This window comes from Diceros bicornis, chromosome 17 (genome assembly GCF_020826845.1).
Source record: "Diceros bicornis minor isolate mBicDic1 chromosome 17, mDicBic1.mat.cur, whole genome shotgun sequence".
Classification (NCBI taxonomy): domain Eukaryota; kingdom Metazoa; phylum Chordata; class Mammalia; order Perissodactyla; family Rhinocerotidae; genus Diceros; species Diceros bicornis.
The window spans coordinates 32,310,290-32,336,436 of record NC_080756.1 but is presented as its reverse complement, the minus strand read 5'-3'; the positions used below and the strand labels follow the sequence as shown (position 1 = coordinate 32,336,436).

The 26,147-nt window shown below is 40.6% G+C and overlaps 1 protein-coding gene across 3 annotated transcripts in view; it reads right to left on the bottom strand.

Moving 5' to 3' along the window:
* Positions 1-254: 254 nt before the first annotated feature.
* Positions 255-26,147, bottom strand: part of DENND5B (DENN domain containing 5B) — a 190,847-nt gene continuing 164,954 nt past the window's right edge. For all 3 annotated transcript variants that reach the window (XM_058558549.1, XM_058558547.1, XM_058558548.1), the window contains 9 exons: positions 18,793-18,921; positions 16,400-16,521; positions 12,868-13,013; positions 11,139-11,257; positions 10,121-10,308; positions 5,792-5,874; positions 5,449-5,575; positions 3,614-3,788; positions 255-2,098 (listed from right to left, as the gene is read on the bottom strand). In XM_058558549.1, the coding sequence (XP_058414532.1) occupies positions 1,915-2,098; positions 3,614-3,788; positions 5,449-5,575; positions 5,792-5,874; positions 10,121-10,308; positions 11,139-11,257; positions 12,868-13,013; positions 16,400-16,521; positions 18,793-18,921 (1,273 nt within the window). In that variant the 3' untranslated portion in view covers positions 255-1,914. The remainder of the gene's footprint in view (positions 2,099-3,613; positions 3,789-5,448; positions 5,576-5,791; positions 5,875-10,120; positions 10,309-11,138; positions 11,258-12,867; positions 13,014-16,399; positions 16,522-18,792; positions 18,922-26,147) is intronic.

The following is a 26,147-nucleotide window of genomic DNA, read 5'->3' as shown; positions in this document are numbered from 1 at the left end:
CTCTGGTTGCCCAGATTGTGTCAGACGCATGGCCTTATGGAAAAGGTAATAAGAACAAAACCCTGGATTGGCTCATTCTACGGTTTCTGATCACCGAAACACAGTTGGAGGCTGGTGTGAAACAGGTTCTGGATGTTTCTCATAAGAGACTTTCCATGTCCCTGGCATAGCTACACCACTGTGGACACACTTTAGCCTCAGCAAACAAACCTCTGGTCTACCCAGGTCACCCAGAACCATCTTCTTAAACCCTTTCCGTGGGTTTCTAAATGCGGCCTTCGCCTGCCCCTTTCCTCCTCAAGTACTAAGTCACATATTACGTATTAAAGGGGATGCGGCTGGGCTGCCCGGCTGAATACAGTGCTCGATGAAGGGAGGGAGGCACTTGTTGCATTGGTTTCTTCCTCCAGGAAATAAGGGAAACAACACTGTTGGCTACAGCCTAGGACCCTCCGCATGCACAAGGCTCCTGAGAGGCCGGGCTTTGCTTCTCAGCCACAACAGGCAATAAAACCTGAGCCCGGCTGAGGCAGCTTCACTGCTAACAACGTGCACATGCCTAATTCGAGTTACAGGGCCTACCATAGGATGAAGGCTTCATGTAACTAGCTGATACCACAATAACTTCCTTCTAAAACACCAAACTGGAAAGTTACTCACAACGTTTGGTCTTTCAAGACTGTCGCCTCTTGTTCTGCTTTCATTTTGCCAGCCTGGGCTGCACCGGCTTTTACCTTCTGTGGGTCACTCGTTTTACCTTATTACCCCTTCTTACAAAGGAACATAAAGCTTGCCCTGAACCACCCAGAAAGGGTTCATTCTTTCTCTCTCCTTCTGTTATTTGCATTATCATGGTCAACAAATACTTTCACAAAAACATTCCAAGCCACACACAGCCCTCCTCCTTCTTAGACATTCCTTCCATTTCCTGAGAGGGGGATGGGCCCAGGGCGAGGGGAGGGGTGGCTGGGACCTAACAAAGACGGGGCTTGTGGTTATCCTTCAGAGGTAAGGGACCGCTTTTAGATGGCTAAACTAAAAGTACAGAATCAAACTGCTGTTTGCAGTTCTTATGACTATGAGGCCAACCCTTTGAAATTCACATTTCCCCAAAGTACCTCCAGTAACAAGAATAAAAATGCCAAGAATGAAGTTAGTCTAGGCTAATCTTTCCAAAGTGTAAAGAAGTTATAATCCCACAATTTAACAACTTCTCAGGGCTTTGTGTGTTCTTTTTCCAGTTCAGCCAAGCTCCTGGGGTCCAGTATTTAAAATATTTGAATTATATCTTCATCTTGTGCCGACGGAAAAAATTTTTCTCAGGACTGGAAAAGTGACTCAATTCAATTGTATGAAACCATTTGTAACTTAAAAGATACAGTGAGAACTATCTTGTACAGTAGGTAAAGCTGTTTACATTCACAATACAAAGGATCAGACACCAGGATGGAAGGATGGATGGCTACGGCAAAACAATGCGTTCTGGGTTCTGCTGCGATACCTGGAGGGAAAAAAGGCCCGACTAGGTTGCACTGTATTTACAGGTTTCCTGGCTTCTTCCTGACTAGCACCACTCTCCCCCACCAATCCTGGCGCTTTTCAGCTACTTAAGTCACGGGAATATTCAATCTAAGAAAAGTATCTTATTAGAGTAATATAATTTCTTAAAGAAGATAGTATATTTACACACATCTAACACATGAAAATACTCTATTTTATACTAAATTCCGGGTTCAAATGAACTACAATACAACATTTTGCCTTGTCTGGCACGTGAGGATTGTTCAGTCTGGGGATCCGGCGTGTTGCCCCCTGCAGTGACTCACTGCCTCGTCAGACAAGTCCAAATCGGTGCCCAGAGCTGGGAACGTTCAGAAGCGAGGGGTCTGGACTGAGAGTGTCTAGCCAGCTGGGTTACACATCCACTCCTTTGATGAGCGATCCTTCTAAGACTATGGTGAAGTCCTGAATGGTCTGCAGAATGCGGATGAGGGAGTTGACAGTCATGCGGTCGCGCAGGAGGGCGCTTTCCTCATACATCCGGGTGATGGCAGGACACTCGGCCAACAGTGGAATCCACTGTGGGAGCAGGCGATCCCTACAGACCCAAACAGAGACAAGTCCTGAGCACTGCTGACCTCACAGCACAACAGTGCACACACCGAGCCTCAACGGGAAGGCGTGGGGCTGGACGGGGCAAAACCTAGCCAAGCTCTGCGGTCAGCAGAGAGTCAAGAAGCTGGATGTTTACTGGTTAAAAAGATACAGTAATGAGACAGTGTAAGCTAATGAGAAAACCCAACAGATTCTAAAAGTAGGTCTGGACAAATTGGCCATAAGGATTTATGCACATTAAAGAAATTCTCTATTCTGATTTTACCACTCTTAAAGAGAGACAGAATGTCATTTTGTATTTCTTTTTTACAAGGATGTTACTGAGACATCTGCGGCAAGGCATGACAGAGTATATTGACCTTTTGGGAAGAAAGACTACATCAAATAGTAGGGATTTGCAATTTTTTTTCCACTTATACAACATAACAAGGTAAGGAACAAAATCAAAGCAGAAAAACATTAAGTAGATTTTATAACCAAAAGATGGGTTGCATTGGTCTAATAAATCAGAACAGTAAAGAGATAAATGGAGATAAGAATCATGTTCAAAAGGAACTTTAAAAGCACAGCTGAAATTGGGCCCCTTTTATTAAGAAGAAATACAGAACTTAAACCAGCTGTTCCAGAAGGACAAAATCTCAATCTTCAGTGTTTCCTGATTAAACTCTGATATTAGTTATCTGTCACTAAGTCCTAAGATCTCCTTATTGAGCATCCCTCAATATGCCTTTCATAACAAAGGGCAGCCATAACTAGGCCATCCTGAATCTCTTGTCAGGGCTCTAGGGGTTTAGAAGAAAACAAATATTGCACAGATAACTTAAAAAAAAAATCTTCTATAGGCTTGTGTTTCATTTCTTAAAATTCCAAGAGCTATTTCTAAATTAATGGATTGTATAACTCCTATGTGTCACTTTTAAAAAACACAGGGGTAGGAAATAGTCTTAAAGAGAAGACTTTATATAGCAATAATTATTTATAGAGTGAGAATTCCACAATGTTATTAAATTTAGAGCAACACGGTGTGTATACACACTATACACGCTCTACATAGTAAGTATACACGTGTTTATGCGTCTAATCATTTACCAACCTACTTATTACCTACTACCTACCTTTGGAGCCAGTATAGTATAATGGTTGAGAGCTTGGGCTCTGGAGTAAGACTGGGTATGAATCTTGGCTCTGCCTCTTTCTAGCTGTGTGACCTTGGGAAGGTTTGTTAACTTACCTGTGCCTTCACGATGGGGATACTGGTTGCTACTTCACATAGTGGTGGTGGTGGTCATAGGAGGATTAAATGAGATAATGTACTTAAAGTACTTAGCCTAGTGCCCAACATATAGCCAGTACACAATAAACAGTAGTCACATCATAAAACTTGGAATGAAAGAAACCCATGGGAGAACTTTGGGAGAGGCACAATCTGATATAACTCTTTCTGGACTCTTGTTCAACACGTAACAAAGACAGGGAAAGTCAAGAACTGGCTTTATACCGTGTTCCAAGGCAAACTAATATCTGGAATTTGCCGTCCTTTCCAATGTTCCTGGGTGCAGTATTAATAGCATTTACATAGTGGCAGAAGGTTTTGCAGGATGATTTCTGAATAAGGACATCATCTTCATTGTCTAGAATCTGGTCAGTGGTTTCAAAATAAGCAACCGCTTTCTCTGGAGAAGGAAGTCAGAATCATATCACAATAGATACCAATATTTTATATGCAGAAAGATTAATCACTTAGTTTATTCTAGAAACACTAACAATGCTTTGCATTATAGCCAGTCTTGAAACCAAAATCGTTACTTTATCATTGGTTTACAATGAATTGTAGAGGTCCATGTTTCATGGTGGAATAACATGCTCCCAGGAGTCTATTTTCTAATCTAGACTGCATTCCAGACAGCTATGAAGTTTACTCTCTTTAGAATACCTTCAAGAAACGGAAATTGGCAAAAAAAAAATAAATAAATAAATAAAAATGGACTTCTCTGTTAAGACTGGAACCTTTTAGGAATAAGTAGCAAAGACATGTCACCCTTGGGATGGTGCCCTCTGTTCTAGTTATTGAACAGCTGGCTTTAACATTTTGCAACAAAATCTTTGAAATGGAACTGATTCAGTAAATCTGAGGAAGAGATATGTATACACAAATCAGAAGCAGGAGCAGTCAGATTCTAGGCATTCCAAAAGAAAAAAAAAATCACTCCTGGGGGCCCAGCTCTGTCAATTTTCCTTTCTTTGTCTAAAAATTCTAAGTTGGATGAAATCAACTTCATCTAGGCGTTATTTACAAAACACAAAATGATTTATCATCCCTTTAAAGAAACTGGGAATTCTAGAAGAACTGCATACCAAAGTGAAGATTACAAAGCTTAGCAAGCTAGAGCACACATTCCAATAGAACTTGCTGTGATGATGGAAATGTTCTGTGTCTGCAAGGTCTAATTCAGTAGCCACTAGCAGGGCTGGTGTGACTAAGGAAGTGAATTTTAAATTTAATTTAAATTAAATCCATTTAAATTTAAGTAGCCACAAGTGGCTAATGGTTACCATATTGGACAGCATGGAGCTAGAGTAATCCTTTTAAAACATAAGTCATATCATGTCACTCCTTAGCTCCAAGCCTCCCAATGAGGTTAAAGACCAAAGTCCTCCCAATGGCCCAGAAGGCCCCACACAACCTTGCTCTGGCAGTAAACGCCCCCCTCCCCCAATATTCCCCTCCTCTCTCTCTCCCTCACTCTGCTCCAGTCACACTGATCTCCTTGCTATTTTATGAAAGACCAAGCACACTCCCACCTTAGGGCCTTGGCCCCAGAGTTCTCTCAGCTGGAGTGTGCTTCTTCCAGATATTCACACGGCTCCTTCCTCACATCCTCAAAGTCTGCTCAAATGTACCTTGTCAACAATGCCTACAACTGTCCCCTTTAAAAGAGTACTCCACACTGCTTCCTTTTCCCTTGCTCTATGTTCTTCCAGATCAACAATCACCTTCTAACATACTAGACAAATTGCATATTTGTTATGTTTTTGTGTATTGTTTGTCCTCCTGCCCCCACCAGAATGAATGATTGTCCACCACAGGAATTTTTGTGTTCTGTTTACTTATATCTTGATGTATATCTTGAGCATCCAGAATAGTGTTTGGAATATTGTGGACACTGTAAATATTTGTTGACTGAATGAAAAGCGAAGATAGTGCTTATTTAATATTGATTTTTAAAAACATACTCTCATCACTAACTCTTATTCACGCCAATTCCTGGGTCTTTGAGTTTTCTAAGAAATATTTCAGTGCCCTTATAATAACATCCATCCTCTTTAATTTACCTATGAAGTCCCAGATGAAGACGTTCTTGTGAAAGATGCGGGCGGATTTGAACCCATGGTGGAAGACTTGTTCGAGGGCTGCAACCAGGCCACTTTCCCCACACAGCAACACAGTGAGGCTTCCTCTCTGTGGAGCACAACACACAGGGCCCAAGAATAATCTGCTGCATCTACGTTTAAGAAAAACACTAGAGAAACAAGTGCTGAGGGTAGCTATGAAGCATGTTTTTGAAGCTACTAGAGAGTTTACAAATGAAAATTAATGCACCCTCTATTGCCTTATGTATCATGTAGGAAAGTGGCTTTAAAATCCTACTATATTCAGTTCTACAGCCCATCATACCTCTTTTTCAGGTTTGTGAAAATGTTTGACAATATTGTTCACTGCTTCTCCAATGCCTTCTTGGATCTGTCCAGCATTGGGTTCTGAAAAATAATGAACAGTGGGCTGAATTCTCACGGAAGGGAAATAAACCAAAGTACGATGGGATATCAACTGTCTCCACCTATGCAGGAAACACTTCACCAGAGCAGCCTGGCTTGTCAGGGCTCCATGAAAGTTGCCTCGGGCCAGTTTGGCCAAGTGGGAGGCATCTTGGCGTAATGGAAAAGAGTCCAAGAAACCCCTGGATTCAAATCCCAGCCTTGCCACCTGCAATCTATAACCTTGGTCAAATGCCTAACTTCCTCCGAGTTTGAGTTTCCTTAACCTAAAAGAGGGAAAATACCCACCTCATGGGTCACTGGGGAAAGTGAATGAGATATTAGGTGTAAACCATCTGGCATGGTGCCTGTCACAAAGTGCTAGCAAGTCCCCAGAACTGCGGAGTGAGGTGGGAAGACCCACAGCATCATTCCTCAGGTACCCCTTATCCTACCTCCCTCTGAGTTCCGCAGTGGGCATGGGTCAAGGCTTCGGAAGCTCTGAACGGCTAGCCTGGAATGTGTGTTTTTGCTGTTGTGTTTAAATTAAAGGAAAGACGCAGGTACACTGGAGCACCCTGCCCGAAGCCAGAACTGCCTCCCTTTCAGGCTAGTCAGTCTGTCTGGGCACTGCTTCATTCTGCCAGCCAGCACTCGCTCGTCTAGGTCCTGTTCCTGAGAGAGAGCTTGGTGGGCTGCTCAAGTGGGATCTAAACCGCCTTTGCCTCCCAAACCCCAAGAATGGTTTAAAAAAACAGGTGGTCAACAGGCTTCATCCAGGGATAGAAGTAGGTAATAAGAGAAAAATTAAGTATTTGGTATTTTCTTGTGGTGATTAACTATTAAATCTAATTTACATATCACACTATAAAAGACAAACTATATATTCCAGTGTTTAAGAATCTCTGAATTGATACTGCTGGAGGATTTCTTGCATAAAACATTCTTCAGGTAAAATTCAAGTAAGTTTTTTCTACACGAATGCCTAAAAATTGTTAAAATGGAAACCTCTTATGATTGAAGGAATAATACTGTGGCCTCTTCAGCTCCTAGTAATTTTTTTATTTTTACCTTTCTCTGAATATTTTCTCTTTTAAACATGAAGATCTACTTTGAAAGCTTTTATTCGTTCCAAAAGTGCCCTGTACCAATCAGTAGTATTTTTAAACCGATTTAAAACTTCTCGTTCTTTAAATATCACCTTGAACACATTGTGAGAAAATACGAAGTTACTCATCTCTGAGTTTCAGGTTATTTAAAATTCTCTGCTTATTGAGTAAGGAAAGAAAATAGGACCAAAAGTGGGGGATAAGGCCTCTCAAAACAGTAACACCCCACAAAACTGGACTGATTCAGAAGTTGTAATATTTTGAATGGACTGAGCTAAAATCTACTTTTTAATTTTTTTTGGGGTGTGTGAGGAAGATCAGCTCTGAGCTAACATCTGATGCCAATCCTCCTCTTTTTTGCTGAGGAAGATTGGCCCTGGGCTAACATCCGTGCCCATCTTTCTCTACTTGAAATGGGATGCCACCGCAGCATGGCTTGACAAGCGGTGCGTCGGTGCGCGCCCAGGATCCCAACCTCAGGCCACCGAAGAGGAGCGTGCACACTTAATCACTACGGCACCGGGCCGGCCCCTACTTTTTTGTTGTTGTTGTTGTTGTGTGTGTGTGAGGAGATCAGCCCTGTGCTAACATCTGCTAATCCTCCTGTTTTTTTTGCTGAGGAATACTGGCCCTGGGCTAACATCCGTGCCCATCTTCCTCCACTTTATATGGGACACCGCCATAGCATGGCTTGCCAAGCAGTGTGTCAGTGTGCGCCTGGGATCCGAACCGGTGAACCCCGGGCCGCCGCAGTGGAGTGCGCGCACCTAACCGCTTGTGCCACCAGGCTGGCTCCTGGCCCCTACTTTTTAATTTTAAATCAGCATAATTAAGATATTACATACAATAAATTTACCAATTTTAAGTGTGCAATTTGATGAGCTTTGACAGATGTGCAGTCATGTCACCACCACCACAGTCATACTACAGAAAATTTCCAGCAACCTAAAAAGTTCCTCTGTAACCCTTTTCAGTCAATCCCCTTCCAGCTCAACTCCTGGCCACTGGTGATCTGCTTTCTATCATTATTACAGAATTTTATTATTACAGAATTTAATACAAATGGAATCATAGAGTATCTAGTCCTTTGTGTTTGGTTTCTTTCACTTAGCATAATGCTTTTGAGATTCATCCATGTTGTCAGTGTTATCAGTAGTTTGTTCATTTTTATATAGTGCTGAATAATATCCCACTGAATAGATAGACCACACTCTGCTTATCCATTCATCAGCTGGTGGATATTTGGGTTGTTTCCATTTTGGCTCTTATGAATAAAGCTTCTATGAATATCTGAGTACAAATCTCAGTGTAGATATATGTCTTCACTTCTCTTGGGTAAATTTCCAGGAGTGGGACTGTTGGTCAAGCGCAGCCAAGTATATGTATAAAAGAAACTGCACAACTCTTTTTCCTTTTGCATTCCTACTAGCAATGTATGAGCATTCCACTGCTCTCCATCCTCACCAATATTTAGTATTATCAGTTTTTTTAATTTTAGCTATTCTAGTGAATGTGTGGTGTGAAGTTTACTTCTGAGGGCAGAAAGGAATTATGAATCAGGGGAATAATTTGAGAAAAAATGTGGTGGATTTTGGGCTGTACCATTCTAGTAGTTAATATATCAAGATGTGCTAACAAATGGATAGGGACTAATATCTAAGGAAACTGTTTTGTTAGCAAACTAGGGACCTTTTAGGTACCTTTGTTATTCTACTTATGGTTACTGTCTATAGCTGAAATACAATCAATTCACTGAGAAACTTCTGTCATTTTTTACTAAGTCATATTGCCTCTGTATTAGTTTTCTGTGACTCAAGTAGTAGATTACCACAAACCTGGTGACTTAAAACAACAGAAATTTATTATCTCACAGTCCTGGAAGCCAGGAGTCAGCAATCAGTATCACCGGGCAGAAATCAAGTCGGCAGGGCCACACTCCCTCTGGAGGCTCTCTGGAAGAATCTGCTCCTTGCCTCTTGAAGATTCTGGGGGCTGCATCACTCCAACTACTGCCTCCATCTTTATACTGTCTTCTCCTCTGTGTGTCTAATCTCCCTCTGCCTCCCTCTAAGAATATGTGTGATTGCATTTAGGGCCCACCCAGATAATCCAGGATAATCTCCCCATCCCAAGATCCTTAACTTAATCACATTTATTTGCAAATATCCTTTTTCCAAATAAAGTAACACTTACAGATGCTAGGGATTAGGATCTGATATTCTTTTTTTTTTTTTAAAGGAGTGGGAGGAAGTTTATTTTTATTTATTTATTTTTTTTGCAAGGAAGATCAGCCCTGAGCTAACATCCGTGCTAATCCTCCTCTTTTTGCTGAGGAAGACCGGCTCTGAGCTAACATCTATTGCCAATCCTCCTCCTTTTTTCTTCCCCAAAGCCCCAGTAGATAGTTGTATGTCATAGCTGCACATCCTTCTAGTTGCTGTATGTGGGACGCGGCCTCAGCATGGCCAGAGAAGCGGTGCGTCGGTGCGCGCCAGAGATTCCAATCTGGGCCACCAGTAGCGGAGCGCGCGTACTTAAGCGCTAAGCTACGGGGCTGGCCCGGATCTGATATTCTTGGGAGACATTATTTAGCCTACTAAAGCCCATAATAGTATAAATTAAAAGTTTATTATACTATTAAAAATGGCATATGAACACAGTATCCTATCCATAGAACTCACTCTTTCATACTATTTTGTTTTATCACTTCTGTAGGAAGTTGGGAGGTGGGGAGAGGAATTTTTAGAATTCCTCTTAGAATACGGGGCTCTGGATAGCTGGATGTGGCTATCCGGGAGTACTGTAACATATAACTGTCCTCATTCCTCCTTTAAGCTTCAGGTAACATATTATTTATTCATATTTCCATAGCTTAATTAAAACAGAGCATGCAGTTTTTATCGGATTTTAACATCTCAATTCTTCAGGCTTTTAATTATTTGTTAATGTCTAGCCTTATTTTTTCCCCTTTATTCTCTCCCCCCTTTTAAAGTCCCTTCTCTCAAATTAATTTTCCTCAGCTTTCTTCTTTTTAATCTCCTTACCACAATTCATTAATGCAACAGTTTTCTGTGAAGTGGCCGCATGAGGCCTGCACCATTCAAGAGACAGTGGAAAATAAAAAAAAATCAACTACTTACTGGTCGTTTTTCCTGTCAGCGAAGTGATGCTTAGTCTCCTAGCCGTGGTGGGTGATTTCTGCTGGGGTGGAGTCCGACACTGCTTTACCAGATCCTCATCTGCCGCTGATGCCATCAATTCTCCAATAAGAATTCTCTCCAGGCTTCCATCATCAATGCCTTTCCCCAGCCACCGCCCACATGGGAACCTGGTAAGACAGAAAAAAACTTATGAATCACCAATATTTTACTAATTTTAATCAGAATTTTTTAAATGACACCATGGGTGAAGCCCATCATTTTAGTGCTTGTGGGTTGTTTTTTTAATTATGAAAAATTTCAAATGTATAGAAAAGTAGAACAGTATAAGAGACGCTCATTTTTATCATCTAGACATAACATTTTTCCATCTGCTTCATTTTCATTTTTTGTTGAAATATTTAAAGTAAATTACACATATCAGGACATTTTACTCCTAAAAACCCTCCAGGATGAATCTCTGAAAAGTAAAGACATTGTCTCTTACATAGCCATAAATTGTTATTACACTCAATCAACTTAAAGTAATTCTTTACTATTTTCTCATACTTAGTCTATATTAAAATTCTGTGGTTAGTTTTGACAAAAATATTTTCAAGCTAAAAGTTAATGTGGGAGTTAAGTTACAGGAGAAAAGAGAACAATGTTCCCACAGAGGAGTGCTGGCTGTGACTAACAGAGCCTGAAGAGCCTTTTCTCTTATTGAAATTATTTTAAGATTTTCACACCAATCTTTTTCAACATTTGTGGACTAAGCATTAACAGCAAACACAGTATTTTTTAAAGTATTTTTAAGTATTTTTTAAATTTTAAAGTATTTTTTTGGGCAATTTTCTAACAAAATAAAATTTTGTATCACATAGACAAAAACAAAACAACCCAAATAACTAAACTAAAATTCAGAAGGCAGTGGAAAAGCTTTAGAAAGAAAACAACTTGTAAACCTTTTCCTGTCTAAAGTCTCAACAAAGGATGCTGACTTCTGAGGACATTTACTTACCTGTATGCATGTCCTGTGATTTCATTTCTGACCATGACACAATCCACTAGCCATTTGGCTAACAGTCCCGAGTTATCGTGACCAATCTGAACAGTTGTCAGCTTCCCCAAGTTCTGGCACTGTGGGGACAGGACCATAGGTTATTCAGCACCCGGTCCCATCTCGCTACCTCTCAGCTTTAGCAATGGCACTTCGGTTCCATCTAGTTGAACAACTGCAGAGGACCCAGCCTGCACAATGTGTTCTGCTATGCACTAGAGAAATATGGTCACATCTAATATATCCCATCTAATGAGACAGGAGACATGTGGACATTAACTATCAAATGAGGGGGTCTGCACAAGGTGCTAGACCAGAGACATAAACAAGTGCCAGGAGAACACTGCCAAAGGAATGATTATTTCTAACTGGGGCCCAGAAACATCACAGAGACAGTGGTCTGCGCCTTGAGGGATGAGAAGAATTTCGGGAAGTGGGAAAAGGATACTATTTAGATTCAGTTACAGAGAGGTCAGAAAAACAACTACAGATATAAAAAAATCACCGACACGACTATTTTTCTGTTTCTAATAAAATACTAAGAAAGAACTGACCTCAAATCTCACCTATTAGAAGTCTTTGAAGCTATTGTAAAAAAAAAAAAAAAGCACAGTTATCAACATCCTTCCTGGCCCTTTGGAGAAAAGTACAAAAGAAGCAATGGTAATAGGAATAGTAAAAATAAATATCAATTAAATTCTGACTTTTAAATTCTGATAAAAGATCACAGGCCCCAACTGACTATGTATGGTTGGGAACATCAGAGCTATGAGCTCTTAAAGCCCTAGATTTCTTCGTATCACAGTGAGAAGGCCTTACAGTGATCCCGGTGAGGGAGGATGGCATCTTGAATTAGTTGTGGCAGCAGAGACGGAAAGAAGCAGGCAGACGTCAGAGAGTTTGGAAACAGCAGTGATGGGACTTATGATGCAGTTTATGTTTCATACTTGGTAGTCAAAGAAAAGGCAAGGGTTTAATCTTTTATACACAGATGGCTGTGAGCCTACTGGATAGACAGGGCCAAAATGGGCTCTTGGGGGTGTTATGACTCTGAGTGGAAAGTGCTATTCCTAGACCCCAAGGAACACGAGAACAGGACCCTCAGTTAGTACCACGTCCCTCCTGAAACAAGAGCAGGTGTTTGTCTTCTTCCTGCAGGCAAGATCAACCTGCACGTGGGCTCAAACATATGGGAATACTTCACCAGGTGAGACTGAAAACTGACTACAATACTGGAAGGTATTTCTACAAAACCACTTTATAAATGTCACCATGTGGTTTACAAGCCATAAGCATGGATGTCAGCTCTCCTGCCTTTTTGTCCTTTCGGCCAGGTTCAGGCAGGGAGCATTTCACAGTAAGGAAGAGAACCACTGTGGGGAAAGCATTTACTTGAACGTTCCCTACTTGCCAGGTTCTGTGCCAGGCACTGGGAACCATGGGACGGGACCTGGAAAGCCGAAAAGTCCACCATTACAAGTAGAAGAACAAAGCTTAACAATTAAAATACAAAACCAGTTAGCCTAAGTGTTTCAGACAACTTGAGGTATAGAATCACAAAAACGATTCTGCACACTTGAGTATTGCTTTATATTATTTGATTCAAGAAAAAATGAAAAAGTGAAACTGGAATCCTTCTGTGGAACTACGTATGACACTTTCTGCTAAGAAAGGTATGAGCTGAACCTACCTCAAAAGTCATTTCGAGGAGGTTTTTGGGAATCTGCATGACTCCCGTGTCTCCCAGCTCTCCGGACACACAGATCCAAGGGTTCGAGGTGATGATCGCATTGCTCAGCTTTTTGATTGGGATGATCACTGACCTATATGGAATCACTGAAAGAGAAACGCTGACATTAATTAAAAATCACAATTAAAATTCTCCTGAAGACAAAACAAGCATATATTAAGAACTCTGTTGGCTTTCACAGATAATTTGCTTTTTATGATCTCCCAAGATGTACTTAAACAAAAAGATGAGATCATAACGCCTCCCAGTTGAGAAAGCTGAGGTCCAGTTTATAAGCCACAAGTCCCAATACCTGTGGTGGTTTCCACAGCATATACATCACCATGCATGCATGGCAAGCATAACACCATGGTGATATACATCACCACTACGTTTACAAACAATCTCAGGCAGCACCAGAATACCTGAAGACATGAACATTGACTGTGCTACACAGTATTTTCATTGCTTTAATGTTTTTATTAATTTTGTCCCCAAATCGAGTACAAATGAGCATGGTTACTGGTATGGTTTCCCATGAAAAAGGGGGAGGATGACTTCTTGGATAGCATCTCCTTGTTGCTGATTTTCTTGGGCAAAGCTTTAAAGCACTGCACTTCACTACTTTCCCATCCCAATTTTACAGCTCAATACGCAAGCCAAGAATAACAAACAACGGCACTTCCATTCTGGACGTAACATAAAGTTATAAACTACAACTTGGAAAGCTATTAAGGTGACTCATGTGCAAGAAGAACCCCAGGGAAAAAACCAAGATATGGAAAGAGATCCGTGTGAAACCTCTTCCTTCCGAAGGCCCTTCAAAGGCACACCACTAGATGTCACTGTCCTGTCACTGTCTTTTGCTCAAATGTAGAAACATGGTCAAGTTAGACATTACACACTCCCTCCATTTTCCTTTAAAAAATGGGGATGGCTCAAACACATTAGGGAATTTTATCCTTAGGAGCCATATTCTTTTTTTTTTTTTTTTTAAGCAGGGTAGAATCAATATTTTCTGCTGGTATTCTCTGGATTTCTGTTCATTCATTCACAAGAGGGGTATCAGAAGCCCTCCTTGAAAGAACTGACCGTAGGATGAAAAATATTTACTGAACAAGGTGCCCAGATACAGCCCTATGTTATGAGCTTGTGGTTCACTGTGCTCTTAGATGAGGAAAATGAATAGGATAAATGGTTCAATTCCCTAATTTTATATAAACGACTTTCTTTAATGTTGGGTGAATAACCTTTCTTTCTGTCTTTTTATTTTGGCTGAAGGAAAGGAAAATGTCAAGAGGAAAGGCCATACTTTCATGGTTTAATAATCACCAGAATCAAATGGTTTTTTAAACTGAAAGCAGAAGAGGTTAGTGCAAGACTCTATTTTAGGTACCAGAGGCTTCTCTCATTTCTTTCATTGACAAGATTAGAAAAGCTGCAGAAAAAGGCCTGTTTAGGGCCAGCAGTTCTGCGGCTGCAAAGGGCCCACAGATGCACAACAGTAATTTCATAAAGTATAAAAACAGTAATATTATTAAACTCAGAATATTTCTTTCATGAAGTATCTCAATTCCTCAACCTGAAAGAGTTAATGCAGATGAAGAGAAATCTGCAGACATAAGGAGGATCTTAGGAGCCCTAACTGCCTCTGCTGCTATTTCTTCTCTTTCAAAACTGTTTATAACATCTTAGCTTTGGGCCGGCCCCGTGGCTTAGTGGTTAAGTGTGCGCGCTCCGCTACTGGCGGCCCGGGTTTGGATCCCGGGCGTGCACCGACGCACCGCTTCTCCGGCCATGCTGAGGCCGTGTCCCACATACAGCAACTGGAAGGATGTGCAGCTATGACATACAACTATCTACTGGGGCTTTGGGGGAAAAAAGGAGGAGGATTGGCAATAGATGTCAGCTCAGAGCCGGTCTTCCTCAGCAAAAAGAGGAGGATTAGCAAGGATGTTAGCTTAGGGCTGATCTCCCTCACACACACACAAAAAAAACATCTTAGCTTCTTCTATCTGCAGTAACCTAATAAACTAATAGTAGCCTGACAGATATTATAAGTTGGCCTAATAACCATTCCAACTCCATTTTTCCTTGTCTGCCTCTACCAGAAACTAGAAAAGCCAAAACCTACATAATTCTGGCCAGTGAAATGTTAGTGATGTTTATTGGGATTTCTTGGAAAATTATGTTTTTCTAGCACAGATTCTGACCACTCCTCCTTGGTATTCCATCCCTCTTCCTGCTGAAAGGTAGACTGAGAACAGCCACCTCGTGATCATGAGGTTGATGAGCACATACTGAGGACTGTCTAGGAGGAGAGAGACAAAGAGCCTGGGTCCATGATGGCACTTTGGACTGCCTACCACGAGACTTCTCATTATGTAAGAAAAGTAAAACTGTCAATTTGTTTAAACCACTGTTTTCCAAGTTTCTGATCCTTGCAGCTGTTGAACACAACTCCAAACTGGTACAAGTAAAAATTCTCCAAGTAGGGAAGGGGACCCACTGCAAATAAGAATTAGTAACGGTGAATAGAATAAATGCTGTAATTCAGCTCATCGAAAACACCTCTCTAATCAGCATTTCCTCCCTCTACAGACCTACAATGTCTAGCAAGATCCTGAAGTCTTTCTGAATCATCAAAGTTTAATGATGTTCAGTTATATAAGTTTAATATTACCATATACTGATTCTTTGAATTTATGTGTTTCAGATAAGATACTGGGATATTTGTTTAATAAAACATTCCTTTTCACATCCATCCCATTTCCTATTGCAGATTGGGTTTCCTGGGAAGCAGACTTTGAGTCAGAAATTAGCATGCAGAATGTTGCTTCTGGGATCAGCATGTGAGGAAGGAAGCAGGATTAGTTGAGGGAGCTGAGCTGTGATGCAGTCACAATGAAGTCCTCAGCTGATCCCATGGTGGGTTCTGGGACAGGCCATTGACAAGTCATAGGATGCTGGCTGGCCCCGCTGGGAAGGATCACCCTGGGTAAGGTAGTTTTCTTTGGTGAGCACTCGGCCCTGGAGCTGACAGCTGAAGGCTGTCTTCTGGCAGGACTCTCAGCAGCTGGGGCATAACCTTCATTCCTAATGGAGATCTGGGAGGTGCTTCACGGTGTCTATCTCACTGTACTATAGTATGTCCCATTTTTAAAAATATAAACTCTTGGGCCGGCACGGTGGCCTAGTGGTTAAGTTTGGTGCGCTCTGCTTCAGTGGCTCAGGTTTACGGGTTCCGATCCTGGGCGCAGATCTACACTGCTTATCAAGCCATGCTGTGGTAGGTATGTCCCACATACAAAATAGAGGAAGATGGGCACAGATGCTAGCTCAGGGCCAATCTTCCTCAAGCAAAAAGAGGAGGATTGGCAACAGGTACTAGAGCAGAGCCAATCTTCCTCACCAAATTAAAAAAATAAACAAACTCTTATTCTATTAGTTACCCAAGCAACTCTTCACTTAAGGGTCAATTCTCCAGACTTACTGATAGTGGTGAACACGCTGGTGAAGCAGAAATAGTCCACAGCATTGAGGGAAAGAAGATGGTAAAGAAACTGCTCTCTTTCTTCTTCACAACGTAGAAAAGCATAACGCTTATAAAGTTTCCTAGGAAAGGATAAGACAAGAACAAAATAATAGTAGAGTATATTTTTCATTATGTCTTCCTTTAAAAATAAGGAAGCTTAGACAAGCTATGGGTAGAAACTTTAATCTGGAAAGAACAGACAATTCACAAAAATGGACATATAAACAATTAATAATACATTTTAAACCTAGTTAGTAATTAAAGGAAAAAAAAAACCCCATGAATCCATTTTGTCTATCAAACTAATAAAGATTTAAAAGTGATGGCCAGTGCTGATAAGGGGTGGGGCAAATGAACAGCTATTCCCATAGACAGTGGGACTGAAAATTTAGGAAAGCAATTTGTTGGTAAAAATTATTTTAAACCAGTCATACCTTTTGACTCATTAATTTTACTTTTAGGACTCAGTCCTAAGAATACAATATGAAATGTGGGCAAAAATTTACTCAACTGTCTACTAAAATAGTATTTGTAAAAGTAAAAATATATCATGGTACACCTATTAAAAATAAAGTTAGGGGGTCCAGCCCCATGGCCTAGTGGTTAAAGTTCCACGGGCTCTGCTTTGGCGGCCTGGGTTTGCAGGTTCAGATCCCGGGTGCAGACCTACACCACTTGTCAGCCATGTTGTGGCAGCAACCCACATACAAAATAGAGGAAGATTGGCACAGATGTTAGCTCAGGACTAATCTTCCTTAAGCAAAAAGAAAAAGAGGAAGATTGGCAACAGATGTTAGCTCAGGGCAAATCTTCCTCAGCAGAAAAAAAAAAAAGTTTAGGAAGAGTTTTAAAAATAACAAAACTACTACTCCTAAAAATAATAAGTAACTTTTTATTAAGTACTTATATTTAAGTGTTTTTCCAAGTATTTTTTAGTTATTAATATATTTAATCCTCATGACCATCCTATGAAGTAGGTCTATTAGCATCCTCCTTTTATAGATGGGAAAAACAGAGATACAGAGTAGTTAAGTATCTTGTCAAAGGCCATTCACATAGTGAATAGTTAAGGCAGTATCTGAACACAGGCATTCAGACTCAGAGCTTACACGCTTATGATATAGCAAATTGTTTATGATAAAATGTTAAGTTAAACAAAGGATACTGAATTGCAAATATAGTATAATCTTAACAAGAAAATGCACAGAAGAAAGTACAGAAGAAAACAGTGAAATAGTATTCACTTTTATGTAGTAGGATTTTAAAAGATTATCATTTTCTTTTTTTTTTTTTTTAAAGATTTTATTTATTTATTTTTCCCCCAAAGCCCCAGCAGATAATTGTCTGTCATAGCTGCACATCCTTCTAGTTGCCGTATGTGGGACGCGGCCTCAGCATGGCCAGAGGAGCGGTGCGTCGGTGCGCACCCGGGATCCGAACCCAGGCCGCCGGCAGCACAGCGCGCGCACTTAACCGCCAAGCCACGGGGCCGGACCAGATTATCATTTTCTTCTTTGTACTTGGGCCACAATGGGCATCAATGACTTACAATGGGCCGGGAGGGGTGGGAGGCACAGCCAGTTTTGAGAGAACAAGGTCAGGTTCACAAGCTATATTTCACATTGCATTCTTTATCAAACCTATTCTTTGGACATTAAGACATCCTAAAATGCTCCAGGGGGTAAGTAATCCAACTGTGATGTGTACAAACGCAAAACTATGGAAAGAATTGGGTTACCAAGATGGGATTCCAACACCGTCACGTTTGAGGTCTTTGTTGAATTCTTTGCATACTTTTGCTCTAGACAACCCAAAGTCCTCAGCCTTCACATTAGCTCTAAGGTACATATTATCCGGATGATGCATTTCATCCAGGAAAGCGAAACTATCAAAACAGTTAACAATTAACTAACAATGCACTTGATGGGTTTCCTGGCTCTAAACTATTGAATGTAAGCATTGACAGGACTCTCAGAAGAAGTCCTTTACTGTGAAGTTGTTTTTTTTTTGCTACTCCAGGTTTTGCTGAGATCTTTACAATATGACAAAAAGTTGACACAAATTCAACGTATCTTTTGGATGTCACTGTCAGTCTGTGGGGACTACTGAGCTTTTTTTCTGATTAGAGTGGAGAAACCTGGCCAATGGCTGTGAAATTTGCGCTCTCCCAGATATAACCAAATATGACATCAAGACAGAGTTTCTGAAGCATATGCCTGTTCGAAAGGAAGCATGCATGTGCACAGGAATCAGCAATCGATGCTGAAGAAGCCAGTTTGGCAGCTCATGCAATTTGCTTTGCAAGCACACAGGTGAAAGAAACACAAACGCCTCCAGAGGCAGTCTCTTACTTGGTGAGCGGCTGGTTAGAGAGCAACTGCTTGAGATGCTGGGACAGCAGCTTCTTCTCCAGAGACAGCCTGATCCACGCCCGAGCCCGTCCCACATCAGTCTTGATCTCACTCATGTTTTGAATATGCCTAAAGAATAGCAGCAACAGCAAAGATGTAAATCCCAAGGATAACCCTGAACTGGAAAAGAACTAAAGGGTTACAGGACTTTGCACAGAAAACTTCTTTTACACTTGGAAGAAGCAACAGGTAATACACAATTGACGTTGATTAACCCTTCAAAGGTTCCATCTGAATCACGAATTTAGTCCCACGTCAGAATTACCACTACAACACAAGCACACAGACAATATCCTAAGATAAAGCATTTAATGCTATTTCCACTTTCAGGTTTTTATTATGTTCTTGTTTCCGCCCCATAGAGACTGTGAACTTGCACTTGGTTATTCCTGACCCTCAGGAAAATAAAAGTAATAAAACAGGCTGAATAGTCAAGTTTTTATTCCAAATAATTGTTCTATAGTTTAACCAAATATTTGGCACAACTTCAATCCACTGAATTATTTCTCAAGCGGCCCAGGACAACATATGGAAAATATGAAATCTTACTTTCTATGGCATTAGGAGACAAGCTGTCTGTGCTGAAAAATTCAAAATTCTTAAAAATTTGCAAGACTTGGAAAATTTTGTGGCCACAAAAAAACCGTGTGGTCAAACCCCAATTGAATGTTACACAGATGTATAAGTTAGTATTCTGTGTAGAAGTCAATGCTATACCCCGAGGGACTGAATTTATTCTCCTAAATGATTTTCCTCCTAAGGAGGAAGAAGGGTTGGGCAGGAAGGGCAAGCCTAAGGGACGGGGTAATTGTAAAGCCACCACGGTGAGTCACTGAAGTCTTTGTGATTGTGACCCATCATCTCCTTCTTTCATTTTTTTTGTTCTAGAATGACTCATCCTAACTGTAATAAATATTGCAATGAACCCTTTTCCCTAATGATTCTAAGCATTCAGAATAGTGAGTATCCTCCTTGCCAAACACACACATAATCTTTCTCTTTCTTTTTTTCTTCCTCTTTCCCATTTTCCTTCCCTCCCTCCCAATCCCTGGATCTGAAGATTTAGGCCCTCAATCCTCAATGCTGATATATGATCAAACACTCTTGATAAACAAGACGTAAAGCACTATATCACATCACATAGACAAACCAAAGGGGTGGCTTAAAAACAAGTCAGAATGAGAAGAAGAAAGAAAATTCTGTTGTCATTTTTGTGGGGCTTAGCCAACCTCACCTGATCTCTGAGAATTTTTTTCAGAAATTATGACAGACATTTTATCTTTAAAGTGCTAATACCATTATACATGGTCACAAGTGGAGAAAGTTGGTTCATACTAGTGGTGGTGGCAGTGATGGGGCACTTGACAACCCAAGCTGGCACGTCCAATATGAGCCTATAGAACAGCACTGGCTGTTCCTCAACCCTACTGACATTTCCCAAATGATGACACAGCTGACTAAAACAAGGGGGAAATGCTCAGGCATTTACCACTGAAAGTTCAACAGTATTTACAAGGTACCCCCGTGAGTGCAGTGTCAGGTTAGAGCTCCCATGACCCAGGAAGACCAAGTTGATTCAAAGTGTATTCACTGAAAATGAATTTATATGAGGTTTGATAAGTACATATGTTGTGTAATCTTATCCTAAGTATTCTTCCTATTATAAAACAGTAAAATCTACTGAAATTAGTTTTATGTTGGCCTCAAACAAGTATCTGGAGACATTAGGTAGGTGAAGAATGACAAAATGGAAAATAATTATAATTTAAAAAACAATCTACGTTTAAGGAAAATGGGAAGGATTGGAATACATAAAGTGAAACCTGTTTTATTTAGGTGATAATCAGCATTCCCATCATAAAAGCATTTGTACTAGTTTTTTTGGAAGGAGGCATGGGAGTCTGGAGATGAGGCCACCAGACTCTTCTCAAACCCATCTTGTTCACTGGCACCAGGGCAAGTATTCTGCCTCAAATATTGCCTCCTTAATGTAATTCCTTTGTTCCATACCTTCAAAAGCTCACAGGATATAGCCTGAACTGCTCAGGCTTGCATTCAAGGCCTACTACCCTCAGACTCAAAATATCTTCCTAATACAAAAAATTTCATTCTGGGTAGTTGACTTGCATGGCTTTGCATCCCATTACCCGAAGGACTTACTCTCGTCCAGCTTCCCTATTTGATTCTACTCATGTCTGAAATTCCAGCTTCTTCTAGAAAGCTCTCCTTGACCATGACAGCCTTCAATGGCCTCTCCAATTTATGAAATTCTGCAGTCTAATTTGCATTTATCATGCACTGCCTATTACTTCTATCATTTTCTCTTGGTATACACTTTTCTCAGTTTGACAAAAGCTCCCTGAGGACAAGGAGCCCAATACTTCTTAGCAGTCATGCATCCTTCTTTGTATCCTATAGGGCCTAAACCATGTTAGGAGCTCAAAAAACTCTGCTGTGTTGTAAATCTATATCTAATTTTATGCTTTAAAACAATTTCTACGTGTTGTGTTATTAAACTTGAATCCAAATCTGTTAAAAGTTTTTCTGAGAGGCCGGCCCTGTGGCTTAGCAGTTAAGTGTGCGCGCTCCGCTACTGGCGGCCCAGGTTCGGATCCTGGGCGCGCACAGATACACTGCTTGTCCGGCCATGCTGAGGCCGCGTCCCACATACAGCAACCAGAAGGATGTGCAGCTATGACATACAACTATCCACTGGGGCTTTGGGGAGAAAAAGGGGAAAAAAGGAGGAGGATTGGCAATAGATATTAGCTCAGGGCTGATCTTCCTCACAAAAAAAAAAAAAAAGGTTTTTCTGTGTAGTTATACCATTTGAATCTGTTATTTTTTTATTTTGGGGTGAGGAAGATTGGCCCTGAGCTAACATCTGTGCCCATCTTCCTCTGTTTTATGTGGGATGCCGCCAAAGCATGGCTTGATGAGCAGTGTGTAGGTCTGTGGCTGAGATCTGAACCTGCAAACCCCATGCTGCCGAAGTGGAGTGCGTGAACTTAGCCACTAGGCCACCAGGCCAGCCCGTGAATCTGTTTTTAATTGGAATAATTTATTATAGGTAATTATAATGGCATTCAGTGTAACATTATACAAGTATTACTTCCAAAATAGATCCTGTTAATTCAGAGAAAAGCGCACATGGTACAGTTTAATTAACTTATTTACCTGATTTGTTTCTAACCTTGGTACAAAGTTTTCTAATTTAGAGAAGTTTTTTTATACTTTGTCTTATCTGATAGTCACAATGACTAGCGAGAGATCATCATTATTTCACTTTAAAGATGAGAAAACTGAGACTAAGTGAGCCACCCAAGTTCACAGAGATAACAAGCATTATTCTAGAGATGCCACCCATTTTCTACCAGTCACTTCTTCGTGGCACTCACATTCTTGGAGAAGCTCTCCTTCTGGAGACCCAGAAAACACAGCCCTAGGTACCATCCGGACCTAGACCCCAGGCTCCTAATCCCTCAGCAAGAATTGACTGGATAAGAGGCACATGCCTGTTCTAAGTTGAGCCAATCAGATTTTCTCCCAGAAACTGGGAATTAGTACACTGGAAAACCAAGTTAGTTTTTCTTGGACACTTAAAATAAGAAAGGGTGTTAAAGTCAAGGCTGGGTGAGCGTGTGCACAATAAAGCAGAAAAGGAGGGGAGGGCAAGGGGGAGGCAGAGATGACTTGCTTCTAGTGAGACCAAAAGAGTAACCTGTGACAAGGCTGTTTCCAACTCAGGCACAGTTCTTGTTCTGGGATTCTGGAAGATACCCTCATATATCTCCAGTAAGTCCCTCTTTTTTGGCTGAAGCTAGTTTGAATGGGCTCTGTTCCCTAAAACCAAATGATTTCTAAGAGTGGCAGCACCTAAATTTGAATCCACATTTCCTGAGTCCAAAACTGCTGCTTATTTCAATGTATCACGAATGAAACCCTAATAAATATTTAGAGAAATCAAGGAATTAGCCAATTTTAGTTTAAGTTCACATTCTGTACAGTCATAAAAACTCCTCCAAGTCCTTCCCAGGGGTAACAAAATCAATCATGACTACTTAATTTTAGTGCAGAATAAAGTCAGGTGCTTATAAGCACATATGCACACATTATTTATAAAAAGATAAAGTGACTAGCCAATTTACCCTCAAGTAATTTATTCCCATCTTTATATGTAAACAGAATATTTCCAGGATTTACTCAGACATTCTGTTCATTTGTTTACATATCCAGAAAATCTATACTTGAATTATAGTACTCACAATCTCCTAGATCATGCAATGTTCTACTATGCCCCTCATCATTAAATACATTTAATGTATTAATGTCACTAAGAATAAAAGTCTCTTTGAGTAGCTAGATGATATGTGCATGGCTACTCTAGAAAGAAATCAGTAATAATGGTAATACCATGATAATACTCCTCTTTTATATGTAAATAATCTGTACAATTATTAACTGTCCCCAGCCTTTCCCTTTGGAACAAAAAAATCATTCTATAACTAACAGTTTGGCATCTCTAAAGGTCTTGGGGAGTCGTCTGAGTTACCAAGACAAAGAGGACAGCCTTTAGACGTGTCTGTCCTGGACTCCTGCCAGCTGCTAAGCAACCTGGTGCAAGACTCTTGACACCATGAGAACTCAGAGTCCCTAAACTGCCAATGTCTTTGTCTCAGGAGATAAACTCAGGAAGACAGGAGGCACTGGCAGAGGCATGTGCCCAACAGAGAACACAGACTTGGAGGGGTCTGCTCCCTAATCCTTAGAAAATAAGGTTTTTCTTTAATTGTCCAGATTGAAAGAAATCTAAGTTTAAAATACTACTTGGGAGCCAGCCCTGATGGCCTAGCGGTTAAAGTTCAGTGCTCTCACCACTTTGGTGGCCTGGGTTTGGTTCCTGGGCGTGGAACCACACCACTCGTCTGTCAGTAGCCATGCTGTGGTGGCTCATATAGAAGAACCAGAAGGACCTACAACTAGAATACACAAACTATTTTTTTTACTGGGGCTTTGGGGAAAAAAGAAAAAAAGGAAGACTGGCAACAGATGTTAGCTCAGGGCAAATCTTTCTTAGCAAAAAAATTATAAATATTATATATGGGGTGTTTTTCTTTAAGGAAAAACATCCACATCAACTATCTAGGTAGTGATTAGGGACAATGAAGTACCTGCCAAGAACTTGGAAACAGGGAAATCAACCTGTCCACCGAGAGTTATACTCTACAGTAAACATATCATGAATAAGAACAACAGTATCTAAAAAGCCATCTTAAAGAGGCAGAATGAAGTACAGAAAAGGGAGAGACACCCATGGGCAGTGTTTCTGCATGGCTTTCCTGAGATGACATCAGTCCCACGAACATGAGGATCACTCGCTTGGAGCTGGATGATCAAGCTTCCACGTCTCTGCTCTGAGGACAGCAAGCAGCCTTCCGATTTTAATCTGGCTTCCAGGCAGAGCCTACCCATTATCAGTGAAAGAGTATCAAGTCATCTGGTTAGGGAAATGATAAATGACCCAAATCCAACCCATTATTTTTCCATCTTTCTTAGGTATTTGAAGTAAAAGTCTCTTGGTTAGCAGGAGTCAGCATCTTAAAGTCTGATTACATTTTGGTTTACTAGTGATTTGGTTTCTAAGCTTATGAAGCTGAAGACTAGCACACGGTCTGTGAAGACCTAGAAAGGGTGCTGCTATGCAGGCCATAAGAAACTCGGAAGTCACACACATTAGGACGGCCATTGTCAAAAAAACAGAAAATAACAAGTGTTGGTGAGGATGCTGAGAAACTGGAACCCTTGTGTACTGCTTGCGGGAATGTAAAATAGTACAGCCACTGTGGAAAACAGTATGGTGGTTCCTCAAAAAATTAAACATAGAATTACCATAGGATCAAGCAATTCCACTTTGGGGTACATCCTCAAAAGAAATGAAAGCAGGGACTCAAACAGAAACTTGTACACTCATGTTTATAGCAGTACCATTCACGACAGTCAAAAGTGTGGAAACAACCCAAATGTCCATCGATGGATGACTGAATAAACAAAATGTGGTATATGCATACGATGGAATATTATTCAACCTTAAAAACGAAGGAAAATCTGATACGTGCTATAAAACGGATGGACTTCAAAAATATTATGCTAAGTGAAATACACCAGATGCAAAAGGCACAATTCCACTTATATAAGGTACCTAGAATAGTCAAATTCATAGACATAGAAAATAGAATCATGGTTACCAGGGGCTGCGGGGGGGGGGGGTGGTGGGTAGGGAAAATGGGGAGCTATTATTTAATAGATATAGAGTTTCAGTTTGGGATCAGAAAAAAATTCCGGAGGTGGATAATGGTGATGGTTGCACAACAATGCGAATGGACTAATGCCACTGACTGCACACATAAAAATGGTTAAAATGGTAAATTTTATGTTATATACATATATATATTTTTTACCACAATTTTTAAAAAAGGCATAGAAAGATGTTAATGGTAGACTCTAGGTGGTGAGTATAGGGATGTGTTCACTTTTGACTTTTCTATATGTTTAAAATTTTTTCTAATAAAATGTTAGGGAAAAACTCTGGGAAGTCAGCTTGTCTTTTCCACACAGTGCCCTTCCGCCTTACTAAACACTTTTTGAAAGCAATCAACCAATCAAGTTTTATTAAAAGCATCTATTATTTGGCCAAAACATCACTTTAGGATACTCAGGGGTCTCTTTCAGATTTTTTTATAAGACAAAGTCTGAAAATTGAAAGCCAAAGTGCCCCTTAAGTGAGAAGTCACAGGACATCAATTTTTCAGTTGAGCGTCCTGAACAAATACAGATTATCCAAGATATGCACTCGTACACTACTGCCAACTTGTTTGTGCCCAGTCACAGCTGGCATTTTTTGGCGACACGGCAAAGGCTGAGAACTTGCGTCTAGTTAGAAAGAGACCTGAACTATAGTCAGCAAACCTTAGTTCTAGTTTCATTTCTGCTGTTAATTGGCTTTACAGTCTTAGACTTAACCTGTCTGGGCCTGAGTTTCCACATCTATAAAGAGAAGAAGCTGAGCAATATGACTCCTCAAGTTTCTTCTACACTCTACATCTTACACTGATGAGGAAAAGATACCTCAGCAATCATCACCTTTCTAAATCTTGAAAACTGTAACCAATACAATTCCACAGCAGTTTGGCCAGGTGAATCATGTAAGGATATCTGTAAAAATGTTAGATACACACACACACGCACACACATTCTCTCGCTCACACTCACAGAGCTTAAAACACAACAAATCTTTC